Source organism: Heterocephalus glaber, unplaced genomic scaffold, assembly GCF_053883595.1.
Source record: "Heterocephalus glaber isolate CG9 unplaced genomic scaffold, H.glaber_assembly_v1.0 deba00001431, whole genome shotgun sequence".
Lineage (NCBI taxonomy): Eukaryota > Metazoa > Chordata > Mammalia > Rodentia > Bathyergidae > Heterocephalus > Heterocephalus glaber.
In genome coordinates, this window is record NW_028258295.1 from 3930915 (window position 1) to 3955474 (window position 24560).

General features: G+C 37.1%; 1 protein-coding gene and 1 pseudogene across 1 annotated transcript; both read left to right on the forward strand.

Moving 5' to 3' along the window:
* Window positions 1–8431: 8431 nt before the first annotated feature.
* LOC147827813 (olfactory receptor 10D1B-like) lies at window positions 8432–9364 on the forward strand. The gene has a single exon (XM_087212552.1). The coding sequence runs from the start codon at window positions 8432–8434 to the stop codon at window positions 9362–9364; it is 933 nt and encodes a 310-aa protein (XP_087068678.1).
* An 8852-nt stretch (window positions 9365–18216) lies between these two features.
* Window positions 18217–19327, forward strand: LOC101723125 (isochorismatase domain-containing protein 1 pseudogene; annotated as a pseudogene).
* Window positions 19328–24560: the final 5233 nt, after the last annotated feature.

Consider the following 24560-nt stretch of genomic DNA (forward strand, 5'->3'; position numbering starts at 1 on the left):
TGTTAGATTGATTCCTATGTACTTCTCTTTTTTTGATGCTGCTGTGAAGAGTGTTGATTTCTCCAGTTTCTATTTCAGTGAGTCCGTTTTTTTGTGTACAAGAAACCTATTGATTTTTGTGTGCTGATCTTGTATCCAGCTAGTCTACTGAATTTGGTTATTAAGTCTAGAAAACATTTGGTGGAATTCTTAGGGTTTCTTCAAATGATAATTTAACTTCTTAATTTCCTATTTTTATTCCTTTTATTTCTTTCTCTTGCCTAATTGCTGTGGCTAATGTCTCCAAAACTATATTGAACAGAGGTGGTGATAGTGGACATCTTTTCTTGTTCCTGATTTTAGCATGAAGGATTTCAGTTTTTGACAATTCAGTAGGATATTGGCTATTGGTTTTTCATAGATGGCTTTTATCAGGTCAAGATAGAACTGCCTATTCCAATTTTCTGTAGTTATTTTTATCATGAATATGTGTTGGATTTTTTCGAATGCTTCTTTTGGATCTATTGAGAATATCATATGGTTTTCTGTCTTTGGCTCTATTAATATAGTGCATTACATTTATTAATTTGCACATGTTGAACCATCCCTGCATCCATGAGATGAAACCCACCTGGTCAGGGTGTATGATTTTCTGCATTCTGTTTTCCAATATCTTACTGAGGATTTTTTCATTTATGTTCATCATTAGTGACATTGGCCTGTAATACTCTTTTTTTGGTTAGGTCTTTCTCTACTTTGGGGATCAAGGTGATTCTTGCTTCCAGGATTGAATTTGAGAGTACTGCACCCATCTCAATTTTATTGAAGAGTTTAAACAGTAGTGGCAATAGTTCTTCTCTAAACTGTCTTGTAGAATTCAGCAGTGAAGCCATCAGGGCCAAGGCTTTTTTTGTTGGTAAATTTTAATTACGTTTTCAATTTCCCTATTTGATATTAGGTTGTTTAGAATTTTTAGGTCTTCTTTGTTCAACTTTGGTAATTCATATGTATCTAGACATCTGCCAATTTCTTTGGTGTTATCCATCTTATTGGAGTATAGGTTCTTTTTTCTATTAATTTTATTGGTACATTTTAGGTATACAATATAATGATATTCATCATTGGAGACTTGTACCTTTACATAATATATCCTCATTCTATTTTCCCCCTTCTTCTGCCCTCCTTTCAATCTCTCCACCCCTCTCTATGTACAAAGATATTGTTTCCATTTTTTAATTTTCTCATATTAATAACATTCCTCTCTTTCCTTTGACCTCTACCTCTCCTACTTCTTCCCATTTAGACATTTTCTTCCTAATCCACATTATCTATTATACATATTGATCATTATTTATGCTTTCAGTTTCTCACACCAGAGAAATTATTTGATATTTACCCATGTGTGTCCTATTTATTTCACTTAAGAGTATCGCCTCAATGTGCATTCGTTTAGCTATAAATGCCTCTAATTTCTTGAAGTAGATATTGATGACCCTCTGGATTTCTGCTGGGTCCATTATAATTTCACCTTTTTCAACCCTAATTTCATGGATTTGGGTCTTTTCTTTCCTTTTTTTATAAGGTTGGCTAAGGGTTTGTCAATTTTGTTCATCATTTAGAAGAACCAACTCTTTGTTTCATTGATTTTTTTGTAACGTTCTCATAGTGCCCATTGCATTGATTTCTGCTTTGATCTTTATAATTTCATCGCTTATATGAGCTTTGAGTTTGCCTAGCTCTTCTTTTTCTAAAAGGTTGAGGTTCAGCAGCAGGTTGTTTAATTAGGCTCACTCTGTTTTCCTACTGTGAGTATTCACTGCTATGAATTTCCCTCATAAAACTGCTTTCATTGTGTCCCATAGATTCTGATATGTTTTATTGTCATTGTCATTTAATTGTAAGAACTGTCTGATTTCTTCTTTAATTTCTTCTGTTACTCATTGGTTATTAAGAAGTGTGCTGTTCAATTTCTATGTGTTCATGAAATTTTTGTGATTTCTTGCTGTTGATCTCCAATGTCATCACACTATGTTCTGATAATATACAAGGGATAACTGCAATTCCTTTGCACTTACTTAAACATGTTCTATGAGCACATATGTGGTCTATTTTGGAAAACAACCCATGTGCAGCTGAAAAGAATGTGTATTCTGATTTTGTGGGGTAGAACTCTCTGTAAACATCTGTTAAATTCATTTATTGAAGAGTTTGATTGAGTTCTAGTATTTTGCTATTTATTTTCTCTCTAGTTGATCTATCTATTTGTGGCAATGTGGTACTGAAGTCTCCTACTACTATTATACTGGTGTTTATTTGATTTTTCATGTCTGTTACTATTTGTTTTATGTGTGTGTGTGTGTGTGTGTGTGTGTGTACTAATATTTGGTGCATATATATTTATAGTTTTCATCTTGGATTTTTCCCTTTATAAAATGTAGTGGCATTCTTTGTCTCTCTTACTTAGAGTTGGTTTGAAATCCACTTGATCTGCAAAGAGGATAGTTACTCCTGCTTTTTTTCAGGTTCCTGGCACATGGAGTATTGTTTTCCACCCTCTATCAGTGTATGAGTTTCTTTTTGTATTAAGTGTGTTTCTTCTATGCAGCATATTGTTGGATCTTGCTTCTTGAACATTTCTGCCAGTCTATTTCTTTTGATTGGGGAATTGAGACCCTTAACATTGATGGTTATAAATGATATGTATTGACTTATACTTGTCATGATCTTTTCCTGTTGTTGGATACTCCCTCTTTGCATTTAATTTCTTGTCTTGCCTGACGTATTCATTCTGTTGGGCTTCCTGGTGTTGTGATCCTCATTGTCTTTTGCTAGGATATTGTTTAAAATTTTTTGGAGTGCTAGTTTGGTAATCATGAATTTCCTCAGCTGTTCTGTATTGTCAAAGTATCTTATTTCTCATTCAATTTTGAAAGATAGTTTTTCAGGGTACATACATCTGGGTTGGAGGTTGTTTTCTTTTAGGGTTTGAAATACATTACTCCAAGCTCTTCTTGCCTTGCAGGTTTGTGTTGAGAATTCTGCTGTGATTCTGATGGGCTTTCCTTTGTATGTGATTTGTTTATTTTCTCTAACTGCTTGTAGAATTTTGTTGGGTTTCTGGAATCTTAATGATTAGGTGTCTAAATGTAGTGTTTTTTTTTTTTAAGCATGCCTAGTTGGATTCCTATATACCTCACTTATCTGTATGTCAAGTTCTTTTCCCCTCCTTGGGAAGTTTTCTGCCATTACTTCCATTTACAGTTTTTTAATGTAATTTGCAATCTCTCCTATTTCTTCATTTAATCTCATCAGTCTTATGTTAGTCTTCTTCGCATCATCTAGCAGCTGGGGGGATGAATTCTCATGGTCATTAGTATTTTTAAAGAAATTTTTCTTTTCCTGGTCATAATTGCCATCCTGTCTTCTATATCTGATATTCTGGTGTCACATTGGCACATTCTGCTGTGTAAACTTTCACTGGAGTTTTTAATCTCCTTGATATCTGTTTGCATGTGTTTTATGCATTCCATTTGTTTCCATTTATGGGATCCCATCATGTTCCTCAGCACCTCTATAATTTAAATTTGTATCTGCTCTAGACTTACTAATCATGTCTTGCACAATGCATGCTGTGTCATTATTGTTATTTGAGGAATTTTTTCTGATTTCATTTTTTCCAGATCCCCTTTTGTTGCCATTTCATAGAATCCAGGTTGTTGAGTATCAGATTGTTCCATCTCGTTGCCTCTTAGGGTGCCTGAGGTGATCTGGATGTTTGGTTTTGCATCTTGTTTATGTGTCTTCTCATTTCAACATATGCAACCTGCTGAGCCTCTGTTGTGGTGACTTTTTGCTCATCCAGTGCACTTCAATTCTCTGCAAGCCTCAGAGAGGCCTTCTCTCTGCTTCTCACCACTGTGTCAATTCCTGGGCTCAGAATGGTAGCCTTCTGGATCCTGGAACTCACAGGGTTCTGGCTTGGGCCTGTGCAGACTTAAGATGGTATCTGGGCTTGCCTCTGGCTGAGACCTGCCCACCTGCATAGCTGTTTTCAGGGAGGGGCTTTGGCTGGTGTCTCTGCACCCAAGTCACTCGTGTCTAAACAAGCATCTGGCTGTGGTCTCTATGCACTTACTGATGGTACCTTGGTAGGCCTCCACTGTTGCCTGCATGCTTTCACAGCTGTTTTCCAGGCAGGCCTTTCACTGGAGCCTGGGCCCAAGCCCTTGGTATCTGGGCAGGGCCCTAGATTTAACCTGTGTACATGGACTGCGTTGCACGTGGGCTTCTTGGTGGGATCTGTGCACACTTGTTGATGATATCTGGGCAGGCCTTTGTCTCATTTTTACTTTGTAAAATAAACTTTGTCACATTTTTTTTTTTTTTTTGCTCATTTGTTTACTTCTTTGTTCGAGAAGAGAGGAACCTGGAATCTAACTCCAGGGTGAGAGGAGAGTAACACAGAACCTGGTATCATTTAGTTGGCAAGCCAATTTTAGAAGCATCATATCTGATAACAGGATGGCTGCCACCTACTTTTGGCTACTTCTCTAGTATTGGAAGGCTCCCATGGTTTGAGAACTTAGGTACAGTGATCTTACTGGCATGATATTCATCATTGGAGATTTGCACCTTTAAATAATATACCTTGATTTTCATTTCCCAGGCTGGGGTGCTGTAGTATTCTGAGAATCAGAGAATATGACTTGGGTTACCATTTACAGCACTGTAGAAAATACTGCCATTGTGCCTATGGACAATGTACATTATATGTACACATATTTTTTCCTCACCTTTCTTTGACATGTTTTTACTAGCATCCAAATGTTGGAAGCTACTACAGTTTTCATTCTTTGAAGATGATTCTTGGAAAAGACTTAGAAATGAAGATAATCATAGATTCACTGCCTTACAGACAAGCTTCCCTGCAATAGTGTTTTCATTTCCCTTAAATAAACACATGGAAGAAGAAGTACAGTTGCTCTGTATTATCGTGACAATGGATTTTGTCAGTTTTCATCCCTGCACATACTAATAGATGCAGAAGAGTGGTATCTCTAGTGGTTTAATCTGTATTTCTGCTGATTAATGATGTTGAGTATCTTTTCATGAGTTTTTTTGCATTTGTATCTGTTTTAATGAAATGTCTGCTTAAAAAGCTTGCCATTTTTTTCAGGATGAGAAATTGTTTGTAAAAGTATTCTGGATACTATTTTTTATTGAGTACATAGTTTATAATAGCTTTCTCAGTTTCAGTTATTTTATAATTTCCCACAAGTGACTCTCACAAAAGTTTTCAAATTTTTAACTTTTAATTCTCAATCAATCAGAAATAATACATAGATATTCCATATATATACACTACCCAGCATCCCTTAATGGTAACACCTTACATGAATTCAGTATTTTATCACATTGCAGAAATTTATACTACTGTGATTATTAAAGAGCTTTTTAAACATTAATCAATATCTTTTTATTATTATTATTGCTTTTGGTTCTAGGATCGTACTGGGGATTTTTCATTGCATTCTATGTTTTTAGTTCTTCCAGTTCATAAAAGTCCTTTATTCTTTATCTATCTTTCATGCCTCAACAGAAAAAGTTTTAATTTTCTGCTTGTTTTTAGGTATTTTTAAAAAATATGCATTGTTTTTTTCAATGTATGGGACATCTTTGCCTAAACAAAGGTCACAAATATATTCTTCTATTTGTTTCCAGAGATATTGTAGTTTCATATTTTGCATGTCAATCTATGATCATTTCAGTATATTTTTGTATAAAATTATTGCGATTTGTTGATTTTTGCTTTATTTTTTTCTCATATGAAATTCAATTGTTCTGTAAATTACCCCAGGATTATCAATGAAAAGACTATATTTATTTGTCTTTTTTGTTAAAAATCATTTGACTATATATTTGTAGACCTGTTCTTGAGTTCTCTATTGGGTTCTAATGAGCTATGTATGAGTCTCTCACAAATATATGATATTGGCTAATGTAGCATCATAATAGATTTAAAGTATAGTGATGTAAGCTTTCCAACTCTGTCATTTTTCAAAATTTTTGTAGAATAAGTCTTTTATTTTCAATATAAACTTTACAATCAGTATGATAATACCTAGAAAATAGTGATTGAGTTTCAAGTTGGGATTACATTGATTATATGGGTGAGTATGGTACTACTTCATAAACACTGAGTCTTCCAATGAATAAATACAGTTTGTTGCTTTATTTATATATGCTTTATTAATGCTTTCATTAATGATTTGCAATATCTGTGTATTTTGATATTATTACAGGTGCCCTATTTGTTTTAATTTTAGTTTCTAGCAGTAGTGGTGAACCTATGGCACATGTGTTATTTTCCTTTTAAGATGGAGGATGTTGATGGATGAGTTGCTTTTTTCTAAACTAAAACCTCAGTATCCAGGTTTAATTGTAGTGTTGGCATTTTGCAATAAATAAGTGGGTTTTGAGTTGGAGGTTGGGCACTCATTTCTTAAGGGCTTGCCATCATTTGTAGAAGAAAATGCAGCATAGTTTTGTATTCATTTACCTTGATCAATTTGCTTATTAGTTTCAGAAGCATTTACTGTAGTTTATGAGATTTATTTTGAAAATAAATATTTTATGGTTCAGCTGCCTGCCTCCCGATATGAAGGACCCGAGTTTGATCCCTGGTACCAAAAACAAAACAAAACAAAACAAAAAGAAAAGAAAAGACATTGTTCCTTTCTTTTCATCATCTTAACTTTTGTTTTTCTTTCTTGCTGCATTAGTTAAGACTTACAATATAATTTAGAGGTTTCCAATATTTTTTGCAACAACTATAATTTCAGCACTAAAATTTCTCCCTGAATCATTTTATGTACTTCATATGTTTCTGCAGAAAATGTCTACCTTTTCACTCATTTCTCATACATATACCTATTTTTCTTGGAACATTTATTTTTGATAATTCCAACATTTGGGTCATCTCAGACTTAATATCCCTTGATCATCTTTTCGCTTGAGAATTGGTTACACTTTCTTGTTTGCTTGTTCATTTTGTATGTTGAGTAATTTCAGATTGCATTCTGGAAACTTTTTTATTATGTTATATAGACTCAATTATATTGAAAAACATATGAACAAAGAAATATTTAATTGTTTGCTTACTTGTTTTCTTTAATGGATCATCATTCTAGTTAGAATCAGACAAGTATTTTCTCTTATCTTCTGCAAGCAATGTGTCCAATGTCACTTTAGCTATGACAACCACTAATATGCTGCATTGAGTTTGTCCTTCAAATGTATCACTAACAAGTTAGTGTGAGATTTTTATCCTTTGATGTTAATATGAGACTTCGTATTGGGTGATATTTTAAACTGTTTAATTGCTGGGCATGGTGGTGCATGCCTGAAATCCCAGCACTTGGGAGGCTGAGGTAGGAGGATTGCCACAAATTCAAAACCAGCCTGGGCTACATAGTGAGTGCACAGCTATCCTGAATTAAAAAGCAAGACTCTGTCTCAAAAAAAAAAAAAAAAAAAAAGAAAAGAAAAAACTGAAAATGAACAACAACAAAAAACATATTGTTGTTTTATGCTCTGAGTCTTTGTAGTGCTTCTTGGGAAATATGTTTGCAGTTTACAGTGAATTCTGTCTTTGTTTTCTTCCACATTCCCATTGTATACAGAAATATATACCCCACACCAATACACACACACACACACACACACACACACTTTCTTTCAGAAATCATATGTTTAAAAGTTGAAGTTTTTCTACAAGTTTTGGAGTCTTTCGCTGTTGGCGCATTGTTTCTAAACTGATAGTACTTCTTAGGCACGAGTGGGGGTAAGAAGATGATAGAAGAAGAGAAAAAAAAAGGGGAAGGGGTAAAGAGAAAGAAAAGGGGACATAGATGAATTAGCAGGGATTCCTTCACACATTTTGATGACAGAGGCCCCTTTTATCAAGCTCTCCTGTCAAAAAGATGAGTAAATTATTGCAGTGTATTAATCTTGGGGAGCCAACACACAATTCTGCAAATTTCAGTCCAATTTCAGCTTAAAACAAAAAGAATAAAGACAGGAAACAATACAAACTCACATTTGCTTGGGTTTCTTTTCCACATTTTGCTTCCTTTCCCAGTTTGTCTCTTTCTGCTTACTTCTCAGATTTCTTAGGATGTGATTTTTATTATCTAAGTTTTGATTGTAATTAGTGAGAAATGTACACTGTACTGATCTTAGTCCAACTTGACCAAAACCAAAAGTTCCAGATTCTAATCAGGAGATTTTATTGGCATTGTGATTTTATGTAGATGTGTCCCAGTATCAGAAAGTTGACTGCTGATTGTTAAAAATCAAACCAGCACATCCATCAGACAGCCTCTTGATTTGATTTCTGGGTTTATACTTTGGAGTCTGGTGGTCTGCTTTGAAGTCCAATCTTTTAAGGAAGATGAGGAATGAATCCATGGTGACTGAATTTATGCTACTGGGAATCCCATGCACAGAGGGTCTGGAGGCTACACTATTTGCCTTGTTTCTATGCTTCTATATCTTCACTCTTATAGGGAACCTGCTTATACTTCTGGCAATTGTCTCCTCCACTCAGCTTCACACTCCCATGTACTTCTTTCTGTGCAAGCTATCTGTATGTGACATATTTTTTCCTTCTGTGAGTTCTCCCAAGATGCTGTTCTACCTCTCAGGGAATAGCCGAGCCATCTCCTATGGCGGATGTGTGTCCCAGCTCTTCTTCTACCATTTCCTGGGCTGCACTGAGTGTTTCCTGTATACAGTGATGGCGTATGACCGCTTTGTTGCCATCTGTCAGCCTCTACGCTACACAATAATCATGAGTCACAGAGTGTGTGCCATCTTGGCCTCAGGGACCTCAGTTTTTGGCTGCATTCAGGCCACCTTTCTCACCACTCTCACCTTCCAGTTGCCCTACTGTGGCCCCAAGGAGGTAGACTATTACTTCTGTGATATCCCAGTGATGCTGAAGCTGGCTTGTGCAGATACCTCAGCCCTGGAGATGGTGGGGTTCATCAGTGTGGGCCTCATGCCCCTCAGCTGCTTCCTTCTCATCCTCACCTCCTACAGCTGCATTGTCTGCTCCATTCTACAGATCCGTTCTGCTCAGGGGCAACGCCGTGCTTTCTCCACCTGCAGTGCCCACCTCACTGCCATCCTCCTCTCCTTTATGCCAGTGGTCCTCATCTATCTGCAGCCCACTCCAAACCCATGGATTAATGCAACTGTTCAGGTTCTGAACAACCTGGTCACTCCCATGCTGAATCCCTTGATTTATAGTTTGAGAAATAAGGAAGTAAAATCTTCCCTGAGGAAAGTGTTTCAGCAAGTGGCTTTCCTTCCTGAGAAGTGACAGAGGATCTGTAACAAAGACTTTAATAACATCAAATTGTTACTCTGTGTGATAGTGTCCTGGACAGATTTCCAGGTACTTGCGTGGAATGAACAATGAATTATGGTACAATGGTACAGAAAAATCAGCTAAGTTTGATAAAGTTTAGAGTGGAAGAATGTTCAGAGTCATTGAGTTCATGTCTCATGTCCTGTAGAGAGCAATGGCAAGAGGGGAAAAGAAAATAACATGGGTGCTGAATACACTGGGGCTAAAGATTTAAAACGGGTGCCTGGCCTATTGTGCCTCCCAGTGAGTCTTTCAGAGAATGATGGACAGTGTAATTGACAAAGTACTGAGTCAAAGGGTTGGTTCTGGGGTGTTGCCCAGGTTCAGGTGAGTGGTCTCATCTGGTGCCCCAAAATGTTTAAGAGTTGCAAAGGGTGGAATATCCATTTTCTACAGTTCTTTCTGGTTGAACAGGGACATTGATCCTACCTGGAGGAAGACCAAGAAACTCTTGCTCTGCCTGATTTGGGAGGCCAAAGGAGTTTCTCAGGATTTGTTGATTAGTTCTAGATGCAGAGGAGGATGCTGTTCCTTGATTTGAGTCCCCATCAGTGGTGTAATATCTCTTAATTAAAAAGGCACAAATTTGACTAAGATTAAATCTGTGTGGCCCAAATACTAAAGCTATGAAAACATTAATAAATAAGGGATATTGATCTCTGATGCCAGATAAACAAGGGTGCAATCTTCTGTCTAGTTTGCTGGAAGACATCTGTAGGAATTAGAGTGACAAGGGAAAAAAATCTCTGAGCCTCAGGACAGAAATTTTTTTTAACCATAAACACATGGGTGAGTTGCAGCAAGCAAGAGAGGAGCAAAACTAGCTACACAAGACAGGCAGGAGAGGATCATATTTCTAGGATAGGGCTAATTTTTGTTGGGAGGGAAAATATTTTACTTGGTTGATGACTTTTTAAAAGAAACTTGGTGCCATCCACTGTTTTGCAGGCATCTGAAGTTTGTGGTCTATTTCTTAGTTAATCATCAGCTTAAGTTTTACCTCACATAGGTGAATCTAACAAGTATTGAGGACTGGGGTCGATAGGAAGAGGAAAGGCATCCATGAGATCAGAGACAAAAAACCAGTTAGTGTCTTGTGGGATTCATTAATGGAGTGTGTATGAGCCTGTCACTAGGGTGAAAAGGAACCACTGCCTCCTTGATAATTTTGAGATCTTGTACTAGGCAATATTTTATCAAAGCCCACACTATTGGTAAAATGGATGTGTTGTAGTGGGACTGGCATGGCACTTGCAACCCTGTAGCCAAAAATTTATCAAAAATTGGCTTTAGCTACTTTCCAGCTTCCCTTTTAAGGTAATACTGTCATCTATGAGGGTATAGATTATGGCCCTTCAGCTGAATGATTACTGGAGTGGCCCTGATACCCCTTCCTGGAGTGCCATTACACCATCCTTGGGGACCAACCCAATGGGAGTGAAGTTGGCCTCAATGTAGCCAAGTTGGCTAGGTCCCTGGTAACTAGGACATGGGCTATCAGAAGTTTGAATGAGAGAGTGGCCCTGGGAAGGAAGAGCATATTGCTTCCACTGCTTTGGGCTATTTTGGCATTACTATGAAACCAGCTTGGAAAAGGTTATCTGCCAACCAGCAGTTCAGAGTGAGAGTAAAGAAAATGGACTGATTAACTCTTACAAGGCCCACAGCAACTAAGGAATTAGATGATCCACCTCAGCAGGAGATTAGAATTGAGTAAAATGCCCCAATATTGATAAAACTTACCTGCTGTGTTCAGAATTACCCAAGGCTTCTGCAAGGTCATGAGGATATCCTTATGCAGGGGCCACACCGGCTGCCTAGGGCACCATCAGTCACTTTCCATATATTCTTCCCTGGCCACCATGGTGGTGGATAAAGTCAACCCTTTCTGGGAAGGAGGTAAGTGCCTACTCCAGGGCCAAGGGTCCTCTTCCATGTTGAGATAGGGTTGGCAAGGACTTGACAGCTGTTGAGGGCATTCCTTTGCTGAGTGCCCTGATCACTTACACTGAAGCACTCAGACTTGCTTCTATCGCTCTTGGGACTCTCTTGGTTCCCCCTTGAGGTTGTGGGCCTTATCATGAGCCTTATCCCTTAGGGCCTGCATGGCTTTAGCCTGCCTCTTTCCTTACTCTCCTCTTTGTCCTATAATACATCCCATAGGCTGTGTAGGCCACATCACACATCAACCAATTGACTTATTCCAGCTTGAGGACCCCTTTGGAATTTTTGGAGTTTCCTCCTAATGTCTGGAACTGAATGCCTGATAAAATATGGACCCAGGATAATTTGGCCCTATCTAGACTCCAGGTTTAAATTAGTGTATTTATGTAATACCTCTTCAAGTTGGTGCTGAAAGCTGCTGGATTTTCATCAGAGCCCTAATAGTCCTGAGCTTATCATAATTTGTAGGCTTGGGCATGACCTTGGGTATACCTGCTAAGATGGCCTGGTGGTACAACCCCAGTGTTGTAATCTCACCTGGGCCCTTCTTGGGTCCCAAATAATGCATCAGTTGGCTGATTACCAGGTACATCTGTAAAGACCTCATCATTGGCCTGTCTTGAAGCTCTTACAATCATTTCTCTTTGTATTTCTGTACCCCAAGAAACCAGGATGAACTGGACATCTTGCTAGGTCAGATCAAAAACCATTGTCAGTGTATGGAATCCGTCAGCAAACTTTTCAGGGTCCTCAAAAACTTTGTTCAGCTTCTCTTTGCCTAGCTGAATATTCATGACTGAAAAGGCGCCCTGAACTTGGATGTTACCATCTTGCCTACCATTTCTTAAAGTAGTGTTGGAATGGTAGCAGGCTTAGATGTTAAGTTCCTTGCATCTGAAGCTTTATGGTAATCAGATCTGGACCCAGTATGGTATGGGCTCAATATGTTGTCTTTATCTCCTGGGGGCCACTGATTATGCAGGTTGATAAAGAAGCAGCTTATGGAGGGTTAATTTAGCTCAGTGTCTGAGAGGGTATTAAAGGAGGTAGTCAGGTGGAAAAGTTGAGGCATACCCCAAGATGATGGGCCTGAGGGCAGGAAGAGTAAGAATTAGGCCATGAGAACCTTATAGAGAAACCATGGGTCAGCCCCTGCATGTAAATCTTACATGGCACCATCTGGATCTGTCTCTGACCCCTTCAGCCCCAGAGAGTTCTCTAGTGAAGATGAACTCCTTGGAATTCAGGTGCCAGCCATCCTTGGCCTTTTGAGGCCAGCACCACTTTCCTCAGATATTTGCATCATTCTGTTTGGCCAAAGCCTGTCTCCTGAATAGGAGGAGGTCTGGAGACTGGGTGCTCTATTGGCTGGATGCCTCTAGCCAATTATAAAATCACCTAACATCCTGGTATGCCTAAGGAGAAGTAGTGTTTCCCTCAATAAAATCCTGATTAACTTTCCTGCATAATTGTCTCTTGGGAACGCTGGCTGTCAGGTGATTTCACAACTGATCTTTAATCAGAACCCATTATCTGGAGGAGCAGGGCTCTGGGACCCAAAAAGTATTTCCCCAGCCACTGCAAGTAGGGCAGGTAGAGCTTGTTGCTTGCTTGCAAAGAGCTGAGGAAAGTTTAATTGGTGAGGGATCTGGTAGGTGACAGTTTAAGAAATGGGGATAGGACACGTCTCTAAGATAAAAGGAGAAACAAGCTTGAAAAGCAATCAGTGCTGCTGTTAACCGAGGAGAGGTAGGGTTTTTGGACCCCATGGCCACCAGTTGTCCAGCCAGGAGCTACCTTTAAATTTGAGCCCTTGTATAGTATCTTTCCCTCTACCTAGCCCCTTCCTCTGACTCCCAAATCTCCTGCATTTTCACTACCATATGCCCAAAAAGGATACAAATTTCCTGGCCAATGAAAATGTCATAGTGAAAAGTTAGTTAGCAACCATGGAAATAAACCTGAAGCAAAAATGATTATAATAATAGCAGAACCAAGTATGATGGAGGGAGGATGAGGGCCAGTATTAGAGGATCAACCCAGAGATGCTCCAAGAAGACATATGTCTAGGCCAGGATCAAGAAGCAGCCCTTGGATCCAGCAAGGTTGTGGCACATAGCTGAGAAAGGCTTCCTACAGACCTGTGGTTCTTTAAAACACAGAGGCTGCATGATTCCACTCTTGTGTCAGGTACACTAAGCTCCTCTACCCTCCATTTCTCTGCTTCTCCAGAATAACTAACACCAGATAAAAAGTTACAAGATTTGAGATAGGAAGAGAGAAGAAAGTAAAAAATAAAGAGGCTTTGGGCTGAGTTTACAAAAATTGAGATCTCCACAGATTCCTCTTTTTACTTGCTGGCTGGCTCTGCAAAGACATTACCATGGGTGATTGGGTCCCAGACGGGTCTCTAGGTTCTTGTGTGTAATGAACCATTTGGACTTTGCATACAACAGTACAGAAAAAGCAACTGAGTTTAATGAAGTTCAACGAGTGAAGTTTTGCTCAGAGTGATCAGGCTCATGCTGGCAGAAAGAAAAGCACAAGTGGAAAGGAAAATGGCAAAGACACTGAATGGGTTGGGCTTAAGGATTTGAAAATGGTTCTAGGGCTGCACCACCTTCTATTGGGTATTTCAGAGCATGATTGACAGTGATATTGACAAGATGCTGCATCATGGGGTTCCACCTGGTGCGTTGCCCAAGTTCAAGTGGGAAGAGTCAGAAAGGAAGAGTCTGAAAAGGAGTGAGGAGCTCTATTGTTTTTCATTGCTAGGAAATTTAAATTTGTAATCCCTGGCACAGCCCAGGGTGACTGCCAAGTCTAAACTATTATTATCTTATAGTTTTAGATATTCATCTTACAAAACAGCTTTGCTTTTAGTGCCTTCCCCTTTATGTTTCTTTGTTCTTTTGCCTATTGGGCTTAGCATGAGAAATATGCTATCTCAATCCAGACAGCAAAGTGAAAGAAAAGACAGTGAAAAGAGAGGGGATGAGAAGTAAAGGAGGTATAAGAAGGGCCAAAGATAGAATCAAATATTCTTTCCTTTGGGTTCTTCCCAACGTCAAATATCAGTCAAGGAATTTGTCAGATGGAATTAGCCACAGCATTGTGTTTGCTCTTCATGTCAGAATGGTAAGCCAATGCATGCTTTTAAAGGGTAAAAGTCATTTTCCTGCTCAATTATCTCAAGCTCTGTGCCTTTTTCCTTTCTGTTCTTTTAAGAGTTTTCAGCTGAGAAAACACATTCTTAGCATTCAGTGCCTAGTTCCTATATAATTTGCTATGTGAAACCTTTTGTATTTCAACCAGCATCAGATTCTCATTTCTCTGCACTTTGAATCAGGTGTGACAGTCTTCACTTCATTGACTCAGAATAGGTGTTGGTAAGGAATTTTTTAAGAGTGAAGTAAGATAGGTCCAGAGAGTGCAAGGAAAAATGCAGTTGGGAACTGACAGTACAGAAATGAGAGCTTCTTTGATGAAAGCCTGAATCTCAGTTGATGCTTTTGGTGGCTAGTGAAACAAAAAGCTGTTTTCTCCTATCTGTCATACCTATCAAATATCTCAAGAGTATTGAAAGCAGAGTCTCCTTCTATCTATGGAATGTAGCGTCAATGACAGTCACAGTTAAGTGCTTAAAATAGCTTTTATTAAATAGAAAAAGGTGAAAGTAGTCATGTTTTCTATTCATTTGACACATAAATACTTATGGATCCTTTATTTAAAGCAAGTGCAGGAGAGTGAAATAGTCAGGAATACAGAGAAGCAATCAGTGAAGTAGAGATAGTCAAGTATTAAAAACATTCAAAAGATACTGGGAATATCAAGAGCCTCTGTCTAACCTTTCTTAGTGCTTGATCCAAGAGAAAATGAGTTGCTAGGGTGAGGAAATCTTCATTAAAAAAACCCTAAAACTTTAAATTACAATCTGGGTATCATGGTGTACTGCTCTAGTCCCAACATTCCGGGAGGCAAGGCAGATGAGTTGCAAGTTTGTGTCCAGTCTGTGAAATTTACCAACTTTATGGGACCTTATGTCAAAATTTTAGGGGTGGCAGTGCTGGGATGTAGCTCAGTGTGAAGGCCCTTGGTTCAGTCCTAGTACTACTAAATAAAAGCATTTACATCATCATTTGGAAGAAGAAAGTACATTCATTAGGTAGGGGGAGAAATTCACCTAAATTCATTTTTTTCTGTCATGAATTATAAGCCTCATGTTTTCCTTAGTAACACTGAAATGATAATAATGTCTTCCACTAAGTGACACAAAGTAAATCTTGAAGGACCCTAGTTAGCAAGACAGACTCCATATTGCTGCTTGACCCACCTGCCTGCCCTTTAGATGAACTCAGAAGGAGGAAGCTTAGAAACCTCCTCCCCTTAGGGAGTCTCTTAGAAACAACAATTAATCAACTATTCTTTTACAAATGTTCTAACAGCAGGACGTTCTGCTTCTGTACCTTTTGCTTGGTTTACTAGTTCTATCCCATAGAGGGGCCAAGAAACTGTTGGCCTCAAAGGTGTATAAAACATGTTTGTCTCCCCCCAGTGGATGCTTGGCTCGGGTCCTGGCCGGTAATAAACTGTGTGGATTTAATATCGGTCTCTGGTTGGTTCTCTCTCACTGGGTACAACAAATCTAAGCAACACAACAACAAAATATTTCATTGATTGGAGGCACACCAAAAATTTAGTAATGTTATTTTTTGCTTTTCCTCAATATTTTCTCTTTTTCAGATCATTTTCTTTATTAATATATGTTCATAGTACATAATGTTTACATTTCCTGTGGGGAGTTGATACCTTTACATAACTCATCTTTCCTTTTTTCAACTATTCCTTTTCTCATCCCTTTTGCTTTTCCTCCCTCTCCTGTCTTTCTATCTTGTTTATTACTGTATCTCCAGAGTATAACTTGATAATTTTCATGTTTACTACACTCAAGAAATACGAATATTTTTAATCATAGTATTGCTTTTCTTCTTATGACAATGATTCCGTATTATCCACTTTCTAATATAATGCCTTCTGCTTTGCTTTAGATGTAAGTGTTTGACTTCATTTCCAACTGGACTTTTTCCAGAATTAGAATTCTTTCTTTGGCACCAAAATTTTAATGGATCAGACTACTAATATCAATCTTCAGATGCCACTGATCACCATTATGTTCATGCTCTGCTCTGACACTGAATCATATTTAATTATACTTTTGGAGCCAACCTCTTGTAACTCTATAGCCACCTCTCTGCTCAGATACTCATTTGGAACTCATCAGCTATCAGTACAATTAATCAACTGCCTGACTAAAATTTCCATAGATATTTGATCTTAAGGTTATCTAAACTACCTCTCTCAAACCAATAGATCACTTACATCTCATGGTTTCTACCCACTTATAGCCCTTATTCTAGTTACCATAGTGATATTTAACTGTTTGTTAAATGAGTCACATTAACATCTAGAAATAATATGTTGAATAGGATAGCAGCATGATTATTACTGTTAGAAATAATTCTGTAAGGGAGAGGGAAAAATAAGTCAATTTGGTAAATAAATATTTTTTACCAAATATCTATATAGATAGAATATATATTCATAATTAGATAATTTTATAAACAATAACATTGTTAGCCAATATGTTTATCTAATTCTCATAAATATTGTATATAGTATGAAGGATTACAATACAAAACTTGGAAGATCAAAACCCATAATATTTAGAGAAGTAAAATATTTTTAAAACATGATCAAAATTAATGGATAAAAGCCCAGTTGTCATACACAGGTATATTTAATAATGTTTAGTATGCTCTCTAAAGTGCCTTGAACTATAATGTCTTTCAGACAGGTGAAGATAGAAACTTTATTATCTTTTGTTTTAGGTAGTCCCTTGAAGAGTCAACGAGGTCAGGTATTTACTGTTAAACAGAAAGTTCATTCAAAATCCTGAATGTTAAGATTAGGATATAACAAACATCAAATGTTTATTGTACATCAAAATCTTCCTTTGGCACTTGAGTGGCAGTGATGTCAGTGATGCCACACATAATCAAAGGAAGCAGGAACATCTACACCCAAAAGAATAACTGTGACAAAGCTTATTTTTCACCAGACTAGAAAGTTGAAGAAAATATCTAAAACAATTTTTGAACACTAAAAGGAAGTACAAGATTTTGATGCCTGACGGAAGTGAAATAAATATTAGCCTCAAAGATTCTCATTCATATACCAAGTAGATCTCACACTATGGCCTCATGAAATTTTATTCTCTTGACTCTTAATGTTTGTTCCCCTTGAAAGCTTTTCATGTAACAAAATAGATCGTTTATTCTTTGGACTGGGTAAAGCAATTTAGATGTCTTTAAAATGATCATATTGTCAGACTCTTCTTACGGTATTCTAAAGCAAAATTGATCATCAGTATCACTTACATACACTGTATTGCACTCGTTTGCCATTAACACTGATTTCTTGTATAGGGAACTAAATTTTCAGAAAAGGTCACTCCCACTCAGTCAAAAGTTAAAGTAATGTAATTCTCAGTCTAATATCTTTTCCTTTGTACTGGGAATTGAAACCAGAGTTCTAGGCATGTTAAATACACATTCTACCATTGAATTACACCTCCACCCATAACCACTGTCATACTGATAGTTTGTGACCTGGAGAAACCAAGCCACATAGCCGGAAGTGAGGGTTGAGCAGGTAATTCACATTACCACTTGAGCTCTACCTCCTATCTGAAGAGCAAAGGCATTGGAATTAGCAAGGCATTGGAAGAGCAAAGGTTCATTGGAGGCCCCCCGCCCCGCCCCCGCTGGCCAGAGGCGCGCGCCTCGCACTCCCTTAGGAAAATGGCAGCGGCGGAGCCCTCTGGAGCAGCGCTGGGTTCCGGGCGCCTGGGCTCAGTTGGGCCCGGTCCCGGCGCTCTTCTGCTTCTCCGTTTTAGCGTGGCCCTCCTCAGTGCCACACGGCGCGGGCTGCTAACTGCTCATCCTGAAGTTCCTCAGCCTGTATGGGGACCAGCTGGACATGCAGCGCAAGTTCGTGGTGCAGCTGTTCGCTGAGGAGTGGGGCCAGTCCATAGACATGCCCAAGGGCTTCGCCTTGAGTGAGCGCTGCAAGCTGCTCCTTGTGCTGCTGCAGATCCAGCTCACTACCCTGGGAAATCTGACACCTTCAAGCACTGTGTTTTTCTGCTGTGATATGTAGAAAAGGTTCAGACAAGTCATCGAATACTTTGGGTATATTATAAGCTTGAGACACAGACTGTTGCAAGGAGCCCAGATTTTAGGAATTCCAGTTATTGTAACAGAACAGTACTCTAAAGGTCTTGGAAGCACTGTTCAAGAAATTGATTTAACATGTGTAAAACTGGTACTTCCAAAGAGCAAGTTTTCAATGGTATTACCAGAAGTAGAAGCAGCATTAGCAGAGATTCCTGGAGTCATGAGTGTTGTATTATTTGGGGTAGAAACTCATGTATGCATCCACAAACTGCTCTGGAGCTTGTTGGTCGAGGAATTGAGGTTCATATTGTTGCTGATGCCACCTCATCAAGAAGCATGATGGACAGGATGTTTGCTCTTGAGCATCTTGCTCACCCTGGGATCATAGTTACCATGAGTGAAGCTGTTCTGTTGCAGCTGGTAGCTTGACAAAGATCATCCAAAATTCAAGGAAATTCAGAATCTGATTAAGGTGAGTGCTCCAGAGTCCGGCCTGCTTTCCAAAGTATAGGACACATGAAGGACTGGTATCCTACCCACCATCAGGTGACAGGACTGTATGCCCAGACAAATTCCTGTCTCTACTAGAATTAAAACGTCAAGTCCAAAATGTCTACTTTTTTGCAGCTCTTAGTAACACTTAACTAGCTAGATCATTTGAGTACCAGCATTTAGTTACCAGTGTCCAAGACTTCAGGTGCTGCTTACTTTCTTTTTTCCTACCTAATGTGTTTTTATTTATTAAAATATAAATTGCAGTGGAGGTGCCTGTTTCATCTATACTGTACACACTGATCAAACACACACCATGGTGAAGGTTTCCTAAGTTGTGCACTTTAGAGAAAACTAATAATTTTTTGCATTTGTATTATGGTAAGATGTAGGTTATCTTAATGGACTCAGTGATTTACAGGTTGACTGCAATAGGATTATTTTGCATGAATTTAAACACAGGTCTCTGCATCATCTTACCCATTTCTCTTACATTATTTTTGACTTATTGAGTGAGTCACATTGATCTAATCTAACCAAATTATGTGGACTAATTATCTTTCTAGATCGAACTGATTTTCTTACTCTGGTCACTAGTTCTCTGCTGATGTTCTCTTTTTTAGCTGAATCTCTTACCTGGAGAGATTCATTGAATTCTTGCTTATTTTAAGTTTATAAACAGTGATTTGCAGTGCCATATAAGTGGTAGAGGGCCACTGTAATATCTTTCAAGTAGGACTTTAGCTGAATATTTTTGCAGCCATCATGAGTACTTTTGAAATATGCACAGATTTAGCAAAAAGGTAAAGACTGCATAAAATAGAGTCTTAAAAATGTTCATATTCTGTTTCATGTTTTGTCCACTTTCTCTCCAATTATTATAAAGCAAAAGCCATCTGTAATGATTTGTTGGTGCTAACATTATGGTCATTGCTACCTTTCAATAAATTTATTTTCATTAAGTACTTATTAGAGTGTTTTAAAACTGGATTTATTTTTAATATTATGTGAAATGTGGAACATTATTGTCTTTTCTATTAAAGCAATTAAAGAAAAAAAAAGGTTCATGGAGCCTGAACCCTACTGTGAACTGCTCATGGGAGGGATCTAGTTTGCAATCTCCTTATGAGAATCTAATGCCTGAATATCTGAAGTGGAACTGAGGCTGTGATGTGGCCTCTAAGGAGTAGCTGCAAATGCAGATTAAAATTAGTAAAGTTTGACTGCATAGAGACCATTATAAATCAATTGTTTGCAGATTCATATCAAAACCTTATTACTGGGTGGCAAGTTAAGCTACATGTGGTAACAGACTTAAAGTGAGAATAGGACACTTATATTGGTCTATGCATGGAACACTCACGTTATTTTCATATTGTGTACTTTTCTCAGTCACATTTTTGGTAGATCCACAAGCTAAATGTAACCAAAATATAGAAAAACATGTGTCACTGGAGAGCTTCTTTAAAAAGGTGAAAAGACCTCACAAAATATCTTTCCACCCATCCATGGAAAAATTGTCCTCCATAATATCAGTCCATCATGCCAAAAATGTTAGCAGACCACTGAGTTAGATAACAACCTTACAACTCAATATTGTCATTAGATTTAGGTGCTTTTATTTGGGAGTGTATTGAAAAATTTGATCAAACCAAGTAACACAGATTACTTCTAATCATGATGTGTTAACAAGCCATGTAGTAGTATAGGATTGTCACTTTCAAAGAAACTATGCTAGTTCATTAACTACATATTTAAAAGTTTCAGATATCACCATCATATCAATAAAATGTAAATATTTTGGAATAGTGATATGTAATGGAGGAAGTTTTATTAAGTATTATAAATTAATTATTATTACAAGTGTATATATACAATTAAGTTGTTTATTTTTTAAAACCATGGGAAAGTAAAGAAGTACACTAAAATATTGGTTTGTCACAAATAAAGAGAATAGAGAATAAACAATGGACTTAATAAGACATAGAAAATGAATAGTGAAATATTGGTGAGGAATCAAATCATGTCAATAACTACAGCACTTGTGAGTCTCTATATACACCAGTCAAGCCTCCCCAGATGAAACTGCATATTTTTTTCTATAAAACAGTAGTTTAATTTTAGAGAATTTATATAGTCAGTGCTTCAGAATCCCCACTCTAGAACTTCTGGTACAATATTTTCAAAATCTAAATTTGAATCCTATATTTTTGATGACTATTGGTAAATAGTTTTCTTTTGACTTTAATCCACTCATTCACAATAAAAGTTATTAAGTAAAACTCTTTCAGATCTAATAATCTGTTAACAGTTTAGTTGTGAAAAGGCAATATAAGAATGATTTACTTTTCAGTTTATCTAAAGAAGTTTCTATCTTAGTCAAACTTGCACCTGTCAATCATGACAGTAGACAAGGTTCTTGCAGTTCCTCCACTGTACTTATTACTGATCCAAATGTTTTTCTCTGTATTCCATGATACATGTCTGTTATCACTGATTATGTTGTAGGTTAATTAATGGATGAAGCTACACTAAAGAGTAAGAACTAAATTTTCAGTCTAATAGAGTTTGCATACAAGGCACAGTATATAACTTTAGATATCTGGCTCTAAAGCAGTGCCTTCCTGTATTGAAATCCATTGCAATTACATCATCATCTTCCTGTAACTCCTCAAAGAAAAATAAACATCTTGTGTAATTGTTGAAAGCTATGCCCAAGTGTCCAAGACTACTGTGTCATTCCTGATCTGAGTCAGTATAATAAGACAGGGTAAAGAAGGAATGAGAGACATATATAAGTACCGCTTGCTAACTGATTGTGCCACTGGAGCTCCAAGAGACATATAAATAGTAAAAGAACAGATAAAATTGACTTTGTGGATTATATCATCATCATCATCATTGTTAATGGAAAATTCAATTCATTCAAATAAATGGGAAATTCATTGTTAATGTTAATAAATAATGACAACCCCAACAGTATTGTTTCAGGACATACGCTGATCAAATGTATTTCTATATTCTAGCAGTGCAAAATTGGAAAATAAAATGTAATATGATACTTTTTACAGTGTCAGAAGCATTATGAAAATACAAATAAATTTGATAAAAGGTATATAAATGCTCTACACTGAAAATTGCAAATCATTGCTGAAAAAACAAAGATGATTTTAAGAATTATTATAAAGTTGTAGTGTGATTTTTGCATAAAATTAGATACATAGATCAATGTAACAAATTGGTATCCTGTAAATATGCCCAATGTTTAAATTCAAAAAACTTTAAATATCTATTAATTAGACTAAATGGTTCAGTGTGATATTTCTGCTCTGTGGATATAGCACGCATTTGTCAAATCCAGTTACCGATTTTCCACCCTCCCATAACTCTTCCCAATTGCTGGTAATCACTATGCTAACTCTGGTCTACTTTTTCCTAATTTCCACATATGAAAGAGAACAGTGGTACTTATTTTTCTATATTTTTCTTATTTTACTTAATATAATATCCTCCAGTTCCACCCATTTTGCTGTAAAGGACAAGATTTCATTCTTTACGGATGAATAATTCTCCATTGTGTATATATTATGTATCTCTTCATTCATTCATCTGTTAATGGGCACCTAGACTAACCCAAAGATCTTGTCATGAATGTGCCAAAATAATTCAAGGGAGAAAGGAAAGTTTCTTTATGACATCATCTTGGTTTCCAGGCCTTGGTTTCTTGGCAGCTGCCACTTCCTTTCCCTTGAAAGGATTATTCTGAGGAATTAAAATTCTATGCAATTTAGCTATTTTGAGGTAATGTGAAAAAATCAGAATAAGAGTTGATTTAGGGAGCTGGAAAAGGACTGAGAAAAGTTTCTGAGGGAAACTTCTGGGGATTGTAATATCTCTATTGTAGTCAGGTTGTAATTTATAGTTGTGCTAACATTTGTACAGCCAAATACTTGTGTATTTTGTCATACACACATGAACTTTTAAAAAGTTCATTTTTAAAAACACATTAAATTATAGAAATAATGAAGTGGGAAGATGTGGAATGTGTGATGGTAGAGATGAAACAAGAATGCTAGAATGTTCCATACCGTAGTGGTAATCACCTCTCAGTAACTTTGACCCTGCATAGTACATAATCTCTTCCTCAATAACAGATTGAGAATAGTTGTCTTTATCCCACTTTGTTCCATTTTCCCACCCAATTAATTGTACCTACTTGGCATCACATTCAGTTTCTACAGAGAAAGAACAAGTCATGCAAATTGCATTATGCAAAATCCTGCAACAGGTTTCTTTTTTAAAATTAATGTATCAGCCTTCAGATTGTGAATCAATCTCCACATAGCAAAACTACATTAGGAGGTGGATAATACCTTCAAATGTTTTGATTTTTTTGTTGTTTTAAAAATAGCATTCTGCTTGTGTACATCAGTTTATTAGGCTTTGCTATTGTCAAATCCATTCTCAAAAGTACAACTTCCTATTTATGCAGACAAAATTAGGTTTCCAAGATTACAAAACTGAGAACAGATTCTACAGTATAAGATATTAAAATTTTGGCCAGGGACATAGCTCAGTGGTTCTATCGCCTCCCTCGCAGGCACAAGGTCCTGAGTTTGATCCCCAGTAACAACAGCAACAAAAAAGGTATTAAAGTTTTGATCTGTATTCTATAGAGTCTTTTGGAATAGCCTTCCAGTCGTCTTCTGATGAAGCAATTATGTATACTGTAATACCAAATCTTGATGCAATTATCTTGGTAGAAATGTGGGAAACAGAGACTGAATATTTTGTGGTGGAACCATGCTTTCAATGCAAATTTTCTAAATACTTGTTCTATGCCCTTTTGCTGATTCTTAGATTTTTTTCATTAAAGTAACTATCAAGGCAGATAATGAGAAAATATTTGCGAAGGCATGAAAAACAGATGGAGGTTAAATACCGAATAGTTTCTCTGGTGTGAGAAATTGAAAGTGTAAATAAGGACCCAAATGCATAATAGATAACATGAAATAGGAAGAAAAGGTCCAAAGGGGAAGGGAAGTGGGAGGGGCTGGGGAAAGGAAGAAAGAAATGGAATTAATAAGAGGAAAGGAAAAAATGGAAACGAAGTCTTTGTAAATAGGGAGGGGTAGAGGGGTTGAAGGGAGGGCAAGGGAATGGAGAAAAATAAGAACCAAGATATATCATGTAAAGGTACAAATTTCTAATGATGAATGCCATCATATTGCATACCTAAAATGTGCCAATAAAATTAATTTTTAAAAAATCTTTCATTTTATATTGTACTTCCGAATAGATTTGTAATTTTATTAAATTTTATATTTCAAATTTTAAAATTATATTCATTTTCACTGATACATAAAACATAAAATTATATATAATAATGGAGTACCATGTGATGTTTTGATAAATGAATACATTGTTTTATGTTTAAATTGGGTTAAACACATCTATATCTTCAATCATTTATCATT

Excerpts from the sequence above, each read along its gene's own strand:
- LOC147827813 (XM_087212552.1), top strand. The coding sequence starts at position 8,432 with ATGAGGAATGAATCCATGGTGACTGAATTTATGCTACTGGGAATCCCA.